The sequence below is a fragment of the Trichechus manatus genome, unplaced genomic scaffold (assembly GCF_000243295.1).
Source record: "Trichechus manatus latirostris isolate Lorelei unplaced genomic scaffold, TriManLat1.0 scaffold00010, whole genome shotgun sequence".
Lineage (NCBI taxonomy): Eukaryota > Metazoa > Chordata > Mammalia > Sirenia > Trichechidae > Trichechus > Trichechus manatus.
In genome coordinates this window covers 15365511-15380616 of record NW_004443946.1, presented here as the reverse complement: position 1 = coordinate 15380616, position 15106 = coordinate 15365511, and the positions used below count along the sequence as shown (strand labels likewise).

The following is a 15106-nucleotide window of genomic DNA, read 5'->3' as shown; positions in this document are numbered from 1 at the left end:
GCCACAACACAACTCTTTTAACCTGTTTGGACTTGAGTTTCCTCATCTGTAAAATGGGGGTAGAGGGAGATTGGACTATAGTTTCTGAGGCCTCTTCTGGTTTCAAAAGTTAAGACTCTACCTTTAAATAGAGTTCAGCTGCCTTTGTTGACTTTGGAAGATGGTGTGAACCTTTAAAGGAAACTTCTTCAGGTTTCTATGTCTCTTCTTTGGTTTCAGAATATAGTTTTATTTAATCTTGTGGCAAAAAACACTTTTTAGTGTACTAGCTCTTGCCATGAAACAGGAAATAAGTGATTATGGTAAGTTGGTGGAATGACAGTAACTCATTTAGGTTTCTTTCTTCTTCATGTTTTATTCAGCAATGAGCTCGTAAGACACCTAGGAGTCTGTGCTCCACCCAGACACTAACAGTCTCTAACGGGGATCTGGTTCCAGGTGAGAGAGGGATTTTCCCGCTGTGAGCAAGTGAAGCCAGTGGCCCATTAGGAAGGTGATGACTTGGGGAGCCAATTGCCTGTTGAGTGCACACAGCTGGAAAATTCTTTTTGGTGGAGCAAACATACCGCTCTCAATTTTTCAAACACATCAATGAGAAGTGAGGTGCGGCCCTTTAACAAGATGTAACTATGCAATAATGTAACAAAACTGGTCAATAGCAACTCATTTATTACAGGACTAAATGCTCATTACTGTTTGTAAAGGATGAATTTATAACCTTCATGGAGTTATATTTCATACACAGTTGATTTCCATTTACAAAGGCAGAAAGTCCTTGTTTAATCTGAATGTCAAGCTTTGACTTACAAAACTCCCGTTTTCTTTTAGGCTGTGTGGTGTGTGTGTGTTTGTGTGTGTGTGTGTGTGTGTGTGTGTGTGTGTGTGTGTAAGACAATGGGTGGCCGTTAGAGAAGGGAAATAGAACTTGAAATGGGAAAGGAAGGGAAAACACATTTCAGAAATTCTAAACAAATGATCAAACAAATAATGGAGGGGGTGTCACGGAAGGTCTTAATAGAGAATGACCTACACCATATGCTTCTTTGTTTATGTGCTTCCTCCAGGAGCAGAAGGGACTAGGAAGACTGGCTTTTTTCCAACAGAGAGAATTTGTAATTGGCAAGTCTTAAACTAAAATTGTTGTAATTTCATACTGCAAAGCAGCACTTTCCTTATGCAATTGAAATAAAAAATTAAATGCCTACCTGGGAGTTTCCAGGGTACTTGTAAGCAAATAAGATTAATTAGAAGCCCTCATAGCCTCTAGTTAAAAGCAAAGAAGTAACTCCATGATATTAAGAATTCCTGGCTGTTTGGAAGTTTTGTATAGGAAAAACAACAACAAACAAACCCACGGCCATCGAGTCGATTCTGACTCATAGCGACGCTATAGGACAGAGTAGAACTGCCTCATAGGATTTCCAAGGCTGTAATCTTTACGGAAGCAGACTGCCACATCTTTCTCCAGTGGAGTGCTTTAATGACCTTGCCACCAGGGCTTCTATACATAATTCCTTACTGGAAGCTTTTACTTCCCCAAGGCCAAAGTCTCTGTTCTAAATAGTGCATCATTTTGGACATCAGAGGATAAATGGATCCAGAGCTTGGTACCCACAGATCTAGCCCTTAAAAAGATGTTTGGGTCAATGAGTATAGGAAACAGGGACAGGTAATGTTGTAGTACTAGCTGACCCTGAAAGGAGACCTTGGGTGGCAGAAACATTTAAGCGCTAGACTACTAACTGAAAGTTTGGCAGTTTGAATCCACCCAGAGGTGCCATTGAAAGATCACAGCCATTGAAAACTCTATGGAGCACAGGTCTACTTTGACACACACGGGGTCACTGTGAGTCAGAATGGACTCAAGGACAACTGATTTGGTGTTTTTTAGGAACCTGGAGAATATCATTTAAATGGAACGGGAGCCCACGTGGAGGTAAGCTGAGACGCATTTTTATTTGAAGCAAATGGAAAAGTTGAGACACCTTACTTGACCTTTGGAGAGTTTCTAAATATTTGCTTTTCCTTCCCCAAAGGCAGATCCTTCTTTTAGATCAGGTTATGACTGGGGAGGGCAAAGGGAGCCTGGCATGGGAGAAGGGGTGAAATCAGGGGAGGGACAGGGTGGAGGAGGGAGGGAGCAGGAAGGTTCACTTTGCTGAATAAAGAATATCTTAAAAGATGGGTCCTGCCACACTCTTGCACCCAGGCAATTTGGATGAACAGCAGCTCATTTCTAATTTAGCATGGTGACATAATATGGCAAGCATCAGGCCACCCATCAACTGAAGCGTTTCTAAGGTGAATCTTTGGCAAAAATGTGGACCTGCAACAATTCAGATGACATTTTCTTTCAATCAGGTTCAAAAACCATGGCTCTGTACGGATATTTCCATGAGGTTTAAAGTTTTCTTTTGTCTTTTCATAATCCGGCATTCAGAGGTAAATGTTGGTTCTATTAGCTTTGGCAGAAACATCCTAAAAATAGAAGTGAGTAGAAAACATCTTGTCTATACTGATTTGGTATGAATCTGTAAGGCCTGAGTAAATTGGAAATTAACAAATTTCTTGAAATAATACAGATGAATGTAAGACACGCGAATAGAGTAGCAGATTCAGAAAAAAGGTTAGTACTGTATTCCAATGTTCTGTAAAAGGCATCAAATAAGGCCACCGCTACAGAAACCGAGTTCTTCTTTTGGTTTTCCTGCAATGGTTTCCTGTCAGTTTCCTGTTCACAGACGGAGGAGACGTAAAAAGAAAGATGGCCTCTGACTTTGTTTCCAACACAAAGCTGAAATCCAGGCTCAGCGTTCTCATAGAATGTGCAACGTGAATGCTTCTGGCTGGCGGGGGTTCGTGGCAGTTGGCTGACTAGCATGCGGTGCTTGGGAGGGCTCCCAGAGTGAAGGAGCAGCCTCTGGCTGAAGTGAATTCCTTTCTGGTCATGCCCTCCTTTTTGACTTGAGCTTAGACCCAGGTTCGGCTGCCATTTTTACCCTTCCGTGGGGGCAGGTGGGTGTCAGCAACCTCAGACAATTGAGCACCACCTGCGACACTTGGAGCAACGTTTCTTCTTTTTCTTGGGGTGGAAAATGGTGAGGATAGCTTCATCAAAAACCGCTTTGAGACCTTTCTGAGTCAGGGCTGAGCATTCCAAGTAGCACTGTGCTCCAATCTTAAAGACAAAAGAGAGAAAGGCATGAGATGCTGCTGCCCAGTAAGGAGAGAAAGGCATGGTAGTGTCAGCTCTTTGCCCAGCCAAGTACTATTGCTCTGCCCCACGAAATGGTCTAGGGGTTGGATTAGATATTGTTTTTTCCTTTGCATTTAAATTTCAATTTGTTCTTCTAAGTTTTTGTGTTTTGATTTAAAAAATTTTTGTACTACCAATGGAGTCCCTGAGTGGTGCAGTTAACACCCTTGGCTGCTAACCGAAAGGCTGGAGGTTTGAATCCAACTGCAGTAACTGGGAAGACCTGGCGATCTACTTCCAAAAACCCAGCCATTGAAAACCCTATGGAGCACAATTCTACGCTAACACACATGGGGTTGCCATGAGCTGGAGTCGACTCTGTGGCAATTGGTTTTTTATATTAGCAATACGTGGTTGTAGACCACTTTCGGTAAACTATAGATTGCAAAAGCAATCCACAACCATTTCCTCCTCATATAAAAACATAAAAATACACAAATACAAAAAATTAAGAGAGTAGATTTAAATGTATTTGTGAGCAATGGGGCTATATGGTGTTGTTTTTAATATCCTCTCATTTGTATGAAGAAAGTGTACATGATGTACAAATGTTACTTCATTCTGTATGTGATGAGGCACACTTGGTTGACAAAGCAAAAAGAAAGAGAGGAGGTGCTATGGTTTTGCAGGTCATGCTTGATTAAAATATGCTTCTGATAAGGTATCTCTCAGAAAGGTCATCTCTGCATGGCATTATTACTGAATTTTAACATAATTTAAAAGACCTAATTTGAAACAGTTTTTTTTTTTTTTAAAAAAAAACCAAAACATGGAAAAATAAAAATCATAACACTTACTGACAGACATTCTTTTTGTCAGTACCGAGTCCATGTGTATTTAAATGATAACATATTTTGTACATGGTTAGGGACTTATTTAGAAACTTTTGGTAGTTTCATAATATGGTGTATTTGGTAATCACAAAATCCCTGTATGAAATAGAGAGATTCAGGCTAGAACTATGGATTCTTGTTAAGAAATCACAGGCCGGAGCAGACCGTGTTTGGCAGGTAGTTTCATGTGAAAGAGGCCTGGTGGTGTTAACTTATTACAAGCTCAGTATGAGCCACCAAGATGATGCAGGCATTTTAACATTCAGGACATGTGGAGAAATGCTTCTATTTTATGTTTCATATTGTAAGAATAATTTGGAAAAATTACAGCAGATCCAGTAGAGGGTGGTTGGATGATGAGTTCCTGGAAATCGAAACCACAACAATAACAACAAAACAAAAGCCCAACCCACTGAGCAGATAACCAGCGAAAGCAGGGTAGCAAACTCAGATTCCTTTAGGGCCGGTAGCTATTGTAAAGGAGCAAAGCAGAGCTAGTGCACGGCAATAGGGAGAGGTGACCTGTCTAGAGTGGGAAGTCTAAACTCAGCTTTAGACAATTTTTGTCAGATGGGAATGTTGGTTCACTCTTGCCCATCTTTGTATTTTTTAAGAGGAGCTGGAAATGTGGGTTTTTATTTATTATTTACCAATTTTAAAAAACTTTCTGCGCCAAACAAAATATTCACGTGGGATGTATTTGGCAGGAACTGGCCAGTGTGCAATGTCTGGACTAAAGGAGCTTGTGGTTTAGCTTAGAAAAGAGTTGGAACAGACCCAGAAAGTAACGAGAATTGTTTAAGAGCACCCAACTAGTGAAAGTGAAAAACCCAGACCTAAGATTTAGATCTCTTGATGTGTGTTCTTTTCCTTGTTCCACCATGACTGTAACTGTGAACCTTATCATTCAACTCTGTAAGAAGCTAGTCAAGTTGCAATTAACCAAATGAAGTTGCCCACTCATTTAGAAGACCACAGATAGAAAACAAACTGCAGCATGAAGTTCTGTGGCTGAAGGGCTTTGCTGGATACTCCAAGACATGCTAGGTGGGTCCAGAAAAAATATTTCCTAGTTTTTCCAGAAGATATTGTGTACTTTTTTTTTGATTCCTGTAGAGAATGGTTACCATATGAGCCAAAGGAAAATACCAACAGAAAACATGTTGGATGTTGAAAACCTAGTTTATGGCTTTCATTTTGACTATGGCCCGGCCTTTGGATTAGGAAATAACTTTTTTATCATTAAAAACAGACAAATGAAGAGAAGGATAAAGGGCAAAGACAACTCCCTAAGAATGTCACAAAATGTTATCTGTTGCACTTTGGGATTGTGTCCAATGCTTGATATGAACACACGTGAAGAGCACACACATCTAGTGAATGTGTCAAGTGAATGACTGCTTGCATGTGAAGGCTCTCATCAGTCATTCTGAAAAGACACCCAGGAAGTGCTGTACAGCAGGGGCTGTGCTATTTAGAATAGCTCCTCACCAATGATCACAAGCCTCAGGTTGTTTGATTCTAGAAATTACAGGTGAGCTGGGCTGAGCTCGGCTCACACATGGGGCTCTGTGATGTCTGGTCTTCACCTCCTCCCCCAGAGTGCTGTTGACAGCCTGTCAGACTTTGCTTTTTGATGGTGCAGGAGGAATCCACACTTGTCTTTCCCAATTTGGACATTTCTGAAGATAATGAAACCTTAGACAAAGGCATTATTGTGACGAGGTTAATATAACATTATGTTATACTAAAAGTTCCAGGAAAAGCAGCAAACAGATTTTGGGTGTGATTTGGGAAACGTGTGAGAAATAGAACTGAGTTAAGAAATGGGTATTCTTAACTACTTATCAAGCGCTCTGAGGGTGAGGGTGTTCATCCTGGCTCAGGAAAGAGGCAAAGCTCAAATCATCACAAAAATGTGAAATGGAAAAATTTCTCAAGAAAATATAGCTTTTCTTATAGCAGCAACTTCATCTGCCTCTTGGAGCAAAGTGACCCACACAGCCACATATTTAGAATCAATTTCTAAGAGTTTAGGATATGAGAATCCATGCTTACATACACATGTAAGCAATCTGGAATGTGCTTACCAAAATGACTTGTTTTCAAGAAATAATAGAGATTGAGGAATGTAAACTGAGAGAACTTTTTTTTTCTTCCTGATAATTGTATAATAGTAGCTAAAATATAATGTCTCAAAAACTGGGAAATTTATCAGAGGTGTGCAGAAGATACAAGACTCCAAAAGAAGAAGAAGAAAAGAAAAACCATGATGATTAATCAAGTGGAAGAAAACCTAATACTTCTTCCAATTTGTCCTGGACATGGTGGTGGGACACGTTATAGAATAAGATACAAAGTGTAGCTAGAAGCAATAAAGGCAAAGAAGCCTTCCGAGCTATAGACATGTCTAAGAGGGCACATGGACATCACAACAAATACAGTTGACTGAGCTGAGCTAGATCTTGCACTACATTAGCTCATTTCATCTTCATGAGAACCTTACCAGGTATATCTATGGTCATCCTCATTCTACAGCTCAGGAAACTGATGCCTAGAAAGGTTAAGTAGGTCCCTAAGATTAGGTAGAGCTGAGACTTGGATTTATCTCCTGACTCAGAGTCTTAACCATTCTGCAGTGCTGTCTCTAGAAAATGTAGGGAAATTGTGGCTGAAAGAGCAAAAGCTACTTAACAAGTAGAAGACATTGTTATGGATGGACATAGTGAAGGTGATGAGTGAAGAAGGGAAGAAAAAGTAAGGCATTTCCTGTAAATGGAGAGAAAACATGTTGGTGGAATAAATAGAGTAAGCTGGTACCTAGAGAAACAAAGTATCAGAAAAATTCTTTATTCCTGATTTAAGAATTAGGAAAGGTATGAAGAGGGCAACTAGAGAATCCAAGGAAAGGGAAAAGAAATTCTGTGTCAACAAATCAACATTATGATCAAATTGCTGAAAGAGGAAAAGTGTTTCTAGGCCAGATGGCGTTGCTGCTTTGTGTGTGTGTGTGTTTTTGAAGACTATAAAGCAGATATTGCCAACCCAAGGGCAGAAGATGTAAATGCACTAATTGTGTGAAGGACGATATAGAGTGGTGGGGATTGTGGCAAACTGAAGAACACTTACCCTGTCTAAAAGACTTTAAAAGTTGCAGTAGATAAGGAAATGCTGGCCTAGTATTAAACCCATCTTTTGATTTTTTTTTTTTCTTTAGAAGCTGGAAATGTAGATATGTATGTTAAGTAACGTCTTTGCATGTACTAGTCTCTTTGGCATTTTTAGTTCGCAGTCCCTCGACTTTGTCAATCTGACAAATTTTGTCCTATCCTTCAAAATCTGGCTCAGATGTCAACTGTTCCAAGAAACTTTCTCGGCCCCCTCCTTCCCAGAATGGACTAGCCACTTCTGTCTTCCTGTTACCTCAGTACTTTCCACACGTCTGTTACCGTATGTATTCAGTTGGAGTGGTTCTGTCTGCCTGCTCCCTCCTCTCCTGGCCTCAGGGCCTCTTGAGAGCAGGGGTGTGTCTCCTTCATTTCTGTCACTCAGACCCCAGCAATGAAGTAAGTGATATTGAATGATCATGGGAGAAAGAGGAAATGGACAGTGCAGAAAATATTGCTGTTAGTTGCTGTAAAGTCGATTCCAACTCATGACGATCCCATGTATGCAGAGTAGAACTTCTCCATAGGGTTTTCAAAGTTGTGACCTTTTGGAAGCAGATTGCCAGGCCTGTCTTCCAAGGCACTTCTGGGTGGGTTTGAACTGCCAGCTTCTCTGTTAGAAGTCAAGCCCTTAACTGTTTGTGCCATGCGCAACAATAAGGAGGGTAAAAGTGACTTTTTCAGTCAGGAGAAGAGTATTAGAAACTGTAGTTTATTAATATGATTGACATTGATTTTTTGCAGCAACTTTGCTGCTGTAAATCCCACCTGTGCATGTTAAATACCCAGAAGGAGATGGGTGGTAAGCCAAAGAGTCACAACAAAAACTAAAGGCCCAAAGAAGATAGCAGTAAGGACAAGAACAGGCCAAGGCTAAAAAGGGAAAAATGTAAATTGTTGTATCAAGAGATACCTTAGGAAGTTGGATCTTAGAAAATCATGTTTAGATTGTATCAAATGGAATTGGGAAAGAGAATCAACCAAGAATTATGATCTTAGAGATAAAATGTAGCATACCACATATTAAGTGTTCAATCAAGTATCGTCAAATAAATCTAGTGGTAATATGGACATACACAAATATGTAAAAAACAGGAAAAGTAGACTGAGGATAAAAAAAACATTAGTGAAAAGAAGAGGGAGGATAAAACAAGTAGATGAATATTTATGATAAATTGATACAAAATGTTTATGTAAATGTGGTTGACTTTGGAGTGTAACAAATTGTAAATATGTATGATATAAAAATGTCCTTTAAATATACAGTAAATGCCCCTTGAGACTAAAAAGAGATGACAGGTGAAAAATGCTTTGGATATTGACAAGTACTGAACAAAAGGACTCAGATATGAAAAATCTAAACTTTATGAAGAATTGAAACTATGGAGAGAATATGCATATTCAGTAGGGATCTTCAGAAATGGACAAAAGAGCATCTCAAAAGGTTAGATGCAAAGTTTGGGGGTAGTAAGTTTACATTAATGGTGGTAGATTAATTTGGAGAAGGATAGCGAGAACAGTTATACAACTTGAAGAATGTAATGTCACTGAATTGTACATATCGAATTGGTTGAAATGGTGTATCCTTTGCTGTGTATCTATTCGCAAAGGATAAAATAAAAAAAAAATAAGGATCTTCAGTATATAAAGATGCCCCAAACCTCAGGGTTTCTTTTTCAGATTATAAAAGGAAGGCAGGAGAGCATGATGGTGAAAACATAGTTTTATCTTCTAGCTCTGCCACCTTCTAGCTGTGTTGACTTTATTAACCTGTCTGGAACTCAGTTTCCTCTAGGAAAGTGGAGATAATAATATACACACCTCGGGGGGTTGTCTTGAGGATTAATTAAGACAAAGCATGTAAAGAACTTGGCACCATGCCTAGCGCATTGCAAACACTCCATAAATGCTAGTTGTTATTATAAATGACTTGACAGAAAAGTCAGAGAGTAAAGAAACTTAAAGCATCTCTATAATTACGTGAATTGTGATGAAACAATTTAAAATCTTGCTTGGTTTTTCTTCTAAATTGGATTTTGTAAGCTAAACATGATTCTCTCTGTATCTGAAAGCAGTTGCTAGGGGAAACTGGCAAAAGGCAATAAACTGGTGAACTCAGCCATTGTTCCTAAAATAAGTATGAAATGAGATGGGAGGCTTTGCAATGACGTCTTTTAAGAGGGGGAAAAAAAAACTTCCCAAATGCAGAAGTAAGGCTAGGATACTGACAGGATGGTGGCGGGAGATGGGAGACAGAAGCAAGTTCCTGCCAAGAGCCAATGGGACCTCTGGGCTGTGAAAAATGTATAGTTAGAGATCACCTACAATTACTTATGAAGCTATATATTCACGTACCTTAATGAGAAAATTTGAGGCTGAATATTTGAGACAGTAGAAGAACCTATAGACACGTACCTATTTTACTGGAGGAAAAATATACAGTTGGAGAGACAAAGTCCCTGGGTGGTTCAAATAGTTAACATACTCAGCTGCTAACCAAAAGGCTGGAGGTTCGAGTCCACCCAGAGCTGCCTAAGGAGAAAGGCCTGGTGATCTACTTCTGAAAAATCAGTCACCGAAAATCCAGTTCTACTCTGACACACAGGAGGTCACCACAAGTAGGAGCTGACTCCGCGGCAACTGGTTTTGGAGAGGAGACAGTTTACACAATGGTCAGGTACGTAGGTAGTGAAGTCTACGACACGGATTAGAATTTTTGGACTTTGTTATTATCAGCCGTGTGGATCAGACACGTTAATCACTTCAAGACCTCATTCATGAGATGAGAAAAACACTATCTGCTTAGGAGGGTTATTATGAGCGTCAGATGAGACAGAGTCTGAGAAGTACTTAGCATCCTAAGAACTCCATGAATGGCGAGTACTGGCAGCATTAACATGACTGTTAACAGAAGTAGCAAGAGGTTAGTATCTCAGGTATTTGTAGGATATTCTCATGTACTGCACCCCTAAAATGTAATTCTATGTAATTCGTCTCTATTTAATTGTAGTATTCTTAATTTTGGGACTTATAAGCATATTTTAATAAGACAAATGCATACATTTTTTATAAATGAAGAAACTGTAGTTAATTTTATTCTCAACAGGCTTAGAGAGGGCAAGTCTTAGCCTGGGACATGCGTGTTACAGGGTTAGTTACTTAGAAGGTAAAACAGAAATTTTTAAAACCTCTGATGTTGGGTCAATGAATTTGTGGCTAAACAAATAAAAAAGTGAATTCAGGTTATGAATATGTGAGTTATAAGCCTCCTCTTGCATAAAGTACTTACATCCTCTTCTGTCCATTTTACTGTCTGCTTTGTACACATCTTACGGAGCCCGGGTGGCACAATGTTTAAAGCGTTCAATTGCTAACCAAAAGGTCAGCGGCTGGAATCCACCAGTCGCTCTTTGGAAACCCTATGGGGCGGTTCTACTCTGTCCTAAAGGGTCATTATGAATTGGAATCAACTCGACGGCAACGGGTTTGTTTTTGTTTTTGTTTGTTTTGTACACATCTTGGTGGTAATGGGGAGACAAAAATTTGGTGTCTGGTGAACACTTTCTAGAATCACTATGCATGTTAAGCTCTCAAGAATGAAGAAAGGTCTGTGAAAACAATGCCAGCTGTGAGCAAGTTGCTCTTATCTGAGGAGCAGCCACTTGGGTTCCCCAACTAGTTATTTTTTGGTCTATGTTACTCTTCCGGATGCTGACACAATCCAGCCTCTCTAAGTGGGTATTCACAACACAGTGAGAAATGTTGAACAAACACAACCCTGCCAGACGCTAATCTAAGTTTCTCCCAAGAAAATAACAAAATGCCTCTTATGGGGTTATTTAAATGAGACCAATGATAAGCAGTGAGATTTACAAATATACATCTAATGACTCCCTTGATTCATACTAAATATGGCAAGTGGATGTTCTAGAGGCTGCTAAATCAAATGATAAGAATTTCAGCTGTTTAAATTCACCGAGTTTCTTTCTTAATGAAAAACAGACAACGCTGGCTGACAAGATCACTAACCAAATGGCCCCTTCCAGCCTTACTAGAACAGAGGGGACAATATAAAGCAGAGAGAAGATTCTAAACACACTGTACTTTAAAACAAAACCCTACATAGCTCCCTCATCCCAAAGCATTTGTTTGTCATATATCAAACTCTTCTCTCAGTGAGCATACATTTAAAATTAAATTCAAATTTGACTGTACCGCTTTTGCAAGTTTCACACCATGCTCGTAAGTGAGAGGTTTCTCTTTCATATACAGCAAACGGGCCAACGTTTTGGGGTCATCACGAAGATCAATCTAGCGAAAAACATAGATGTGAGAAACTCATTTGTTTTCCAGTCTTTCCCAAATATTTTAAACCGTGATATAGTAGACTTTTTCCCCTTAACATCGAGTTTTCTTAAAGGAAGCATGTGTATGTGTACATTTTGTGTCTAGAAAGGTAAAGTGATTTCTTTCAAGTGAATACACTGTATCCTTCCCCTTCAAAGCAGCTACCCTGGGAGGCTGAGAACTTACTCTAATGATTCTGTTGCTGTCTTAGATATTTTTGGAATTTCCTATTTATTTTTAGATCCCGTTTATAGGTCGTACAAGATAATCAGTCTTATTACCTTAACAGTGGTAAGGTAATACTGCTTTGATCCCAAATCATATTACTCAACTGGACATTACTTAATAGTTCATTTCCTGGTTCTGAATACATCTTTGTGTGTGTGTGTGTGTGTGTGTGTGTGTGTGTGTGTGTGATCCCAAGGAGGAGTTTCCAAAGGGTTTGCTTAAGGAATAAGCATTAGTCTTTTCAAACACAGAATTATTTTGAAGATAACATATATATTTGGATTAGGTTTGATAATTAAATATTTTGATTGCTTTAAGATCTCACAGTGTATGTGAACCCATGCACACATGATTGGTGTGAATGTGGGTACATGAGGGCCCTTGTCTTAAAGAAAAACCAATATTCTCATATATTAGGGTCCCACTGATAAGCATGTGGCTCAGCTCTTATAATTTATTTTTTATGGACTTAATTGCTCAACTTAGTGGCCATCTGTTATAAAATAGGCTCAAATGACTCAAAGGTGTTTGAATGTACCATCAAATATCTTGGAAGCAGGGAGCCAAGCTCCATCAATATGTTCAAACATTATCAGCTGAAATTTAAGGCAAAAGGCTTCCTTCAAACAAGTCTATCCTTCATAGTAGAAGCATTAACTGAACTTTGATTTATGGATATATAAATTCTTCTACTTTATCTCTAGCTAAACATACATATTGTATATCTGCATATTTCCACTAGGAAATATTTCACTTTCCTTTATGTTTTTTGAAATTTATCTTTGTCAAGCCAAAATGTAAACCGGGAAATATTGAAGGAGACAATGTATGAAACAGATAATAATAAGGCCTTTTGGTATTATTACATTTCTATGCCTTTGTTGTAGTAATCTGGATTTTGTTTTTAAAAAAGCAAAGAACAAAATCTATTTAAAATATGAAAGGTTGGAACAACCTTTAATACATTTGTGCAATTGGCTTACTGCTGGAAATTCAAACTACAGAGTTTTATTAGCTTTGAAAACACTTTAAAAACTATTACAATCACAAGTTTGTTTATGTGGTATACCTGTTTTAATTTTTCTAAGGTCTGGAAGTGAGGGGCTTAAAAGCAATAGAGAAAAATGAATTTCTACCTTCTTTCTCCATGAGTGTTATTTAGGGCTTCCTGTCATAATGTGCCTATTCTGATCACTGGGGTCATTTTGACATTCACACCTATTTTGTGACTCCAAAACAAACATGCATTTCAGATATAGAAAGTATCAGGTAATATGTGCAATTGATACCCTCAGCCCATTCCTCTGGCTCAGGGCTGTGGTGGGGCTCAGGACTGCAGAAAGATGTCTATTTCAAAAATTACTTTTTTTTAAAGCTGAGCTTTTAAAACAAACACCATATAAAAACTTGCTTCATATTAAATAACTCTATTGTCTTTTCAATTATAGGCTAAGAACTGCTGTTCTAGCATTGGTATCTCTGAGACACTTTTTCATACTGTTTGGTAGACTATGAAATTCATGAGGATCTAAAGGGCCTTTCCTTTATTCTGGTAACCCTTCCCTTTCCGCCCCTTCCCTACCCCACCCTCCATCCTCAAGTTTTAACCTGGGTCCCTATGAGGACATAAGGCACATGAGGCATGCAGTCCTTCAGCTCTGGGACCCATTCCTCCTGGACATTGTGGTAAGAGGCAGGATTCACGACAGAGAAACAGATCAAAAACACGTCCGTGTTGGGATAGGAGAGCGGTCGCAGCTGGTTGTAGTCCTCCTGCGGGGAGAGCAGAGGAGAGTTTGTAAAGCCTGGGTAACTGGGTCTCATGTGGTCGCAGGGAGTGGCACAGGCAAGATTCCACTACCGCCCACTATGACAGAAATCCTTCCTGCGCCCTGGATGTTTTATTACTACAAATAAAAGAGCCATCAGTCAGGAAAACGTCTATCTGCTGTGTATGGAGATTGCTATTGTCTTCTTTAAAAAATTATTTTTAACAGCTTTATGGAGAAACAATTTATGCACCATAAAGTTCACCCCTGTAGAGATTATTGCAATTCCTCCATCACATTGGAATTGTGTTGTATTGAATATGAATTTAAATTAGTGGACCATTGGCTGAGGCACAGAAATCCTCTCTTTATAGAAATTTTAAAACTTGTGTTTGGACTTAATTTTGAAAAAGTCAACTAAAATTCAAAACAAAGAGTTATTGCCAAATTAGGCGCCACAATATTTGAAGAAATATATCGGGTGAGGGTTTAGAGCTAAGACTTGGGGATTTGTTTCGAAGTTTACCTAAAGGCCACAGTGTGGCCAAGTAAGTATAGTAGCATTCATTATTTTCTCTCCAAAGACTTTTCAGACCAGAGTGTGCTCTGGTTGAAGAGCCCCTGGTTGTATAAGATGTTTACATGTCTGCTGTTTTAGTGGGAGATGGTAAAGGCAAAGTAAAACAATGGGTCATCTAGGGAAAACGTCAGCAGTACCTTTTATTGTATGTAGGAGGTCCCAAGGTAAAATCTGCTATTTCAATAGGAAGTTTTATATATTTTCACAGAACCACACACAGGCCAAAATTAACACGTCTTTATACATGGCACATATGACGTACACGTTCACACATACTACACATAATTCCTACATGTAGATATACTACATACAAGCATATATGCTACATGAATACATACAACCAAATCTATATGTTCACACTTATTACATACATATGTACACAGATATAGACAGAATATCAATCAACGATATATCAGCTCATTTATTAGGGCCTTGATTACTCTTTCTAACATTAAAAAATCTCAAACTCATATTTGCTCATCGTAAAAATTCAAACATTACAGACACACGTAGAAGTGACACTTTGTTTTTTCATACCCTATGGGATCTCTAATAGCTTTTCCTCTCTCCCCAGAGACAGCCACTGCTTAACAGTACACTTTTGAACATTTTATTTTTATTTTCATATATAATATACACATTTATAGTTTAAAAAGCATAAATTGATTATATAGCTGCTATTGTTGTACCACTTGGTTTTAAAAATTTAATGTATCGTTGCTATTTTTCAATATCAACCTCACTTTCTACTGTTGACTCTAATAATGTCTTTGTGTCAAAGGGATACGTGCATGTGGACACATGAGACTGGCAGGCACTACGTTAGAATGTTGAGTGTGGCTCTCTCTGGCTGGTGGGCATGCACTGATCTGTTGTTCAGCTACTCAATGTACCCAGTACATTGGGGCTCAGTCTGCATGGCCACT

At 38.9% G+C, this 15106-nt stretch overlaps 1 protein-coding gene across 2 annotated transcripts in view; it reads right to left on the bottom strand.

Moving 5' to 3' along the window:
* Nucleotides 1-2703: 2703 nt before the first annotated feature.
* Nucleotides 2704-15106, bottom strand: part of RHOJ (ras homolog family member J) — a 100108-nt gene continuing 87705 nt past the window's right edge. Inside the window, exons 3-5 of one of the 2 annotated variants that reach the window (XM_004370934.1) lie at nucleotides 13440-13604; nucleotides 11472-11567; nucleotides 2704-3178 (exon numbers count right to left, since the gene is read on the bottom strand). In XM_004370934.1, coding sequence (XP_004370991.1) covers nucleotides 3032-3178; nucleotides 11472-11567; nucleotides 13440-13604 — 408 coding nt within the window. In that variant the 3' untranslated portion in view covers nucleotides 2704-3031. The remainder of the gene's footprint in view (nucleotides 3179-11471; nucleotides 11568-13439; nucleotides 13605-15106) is intronic. The other variant, XM_004370935.1, reaches the window with a different exon arrangement.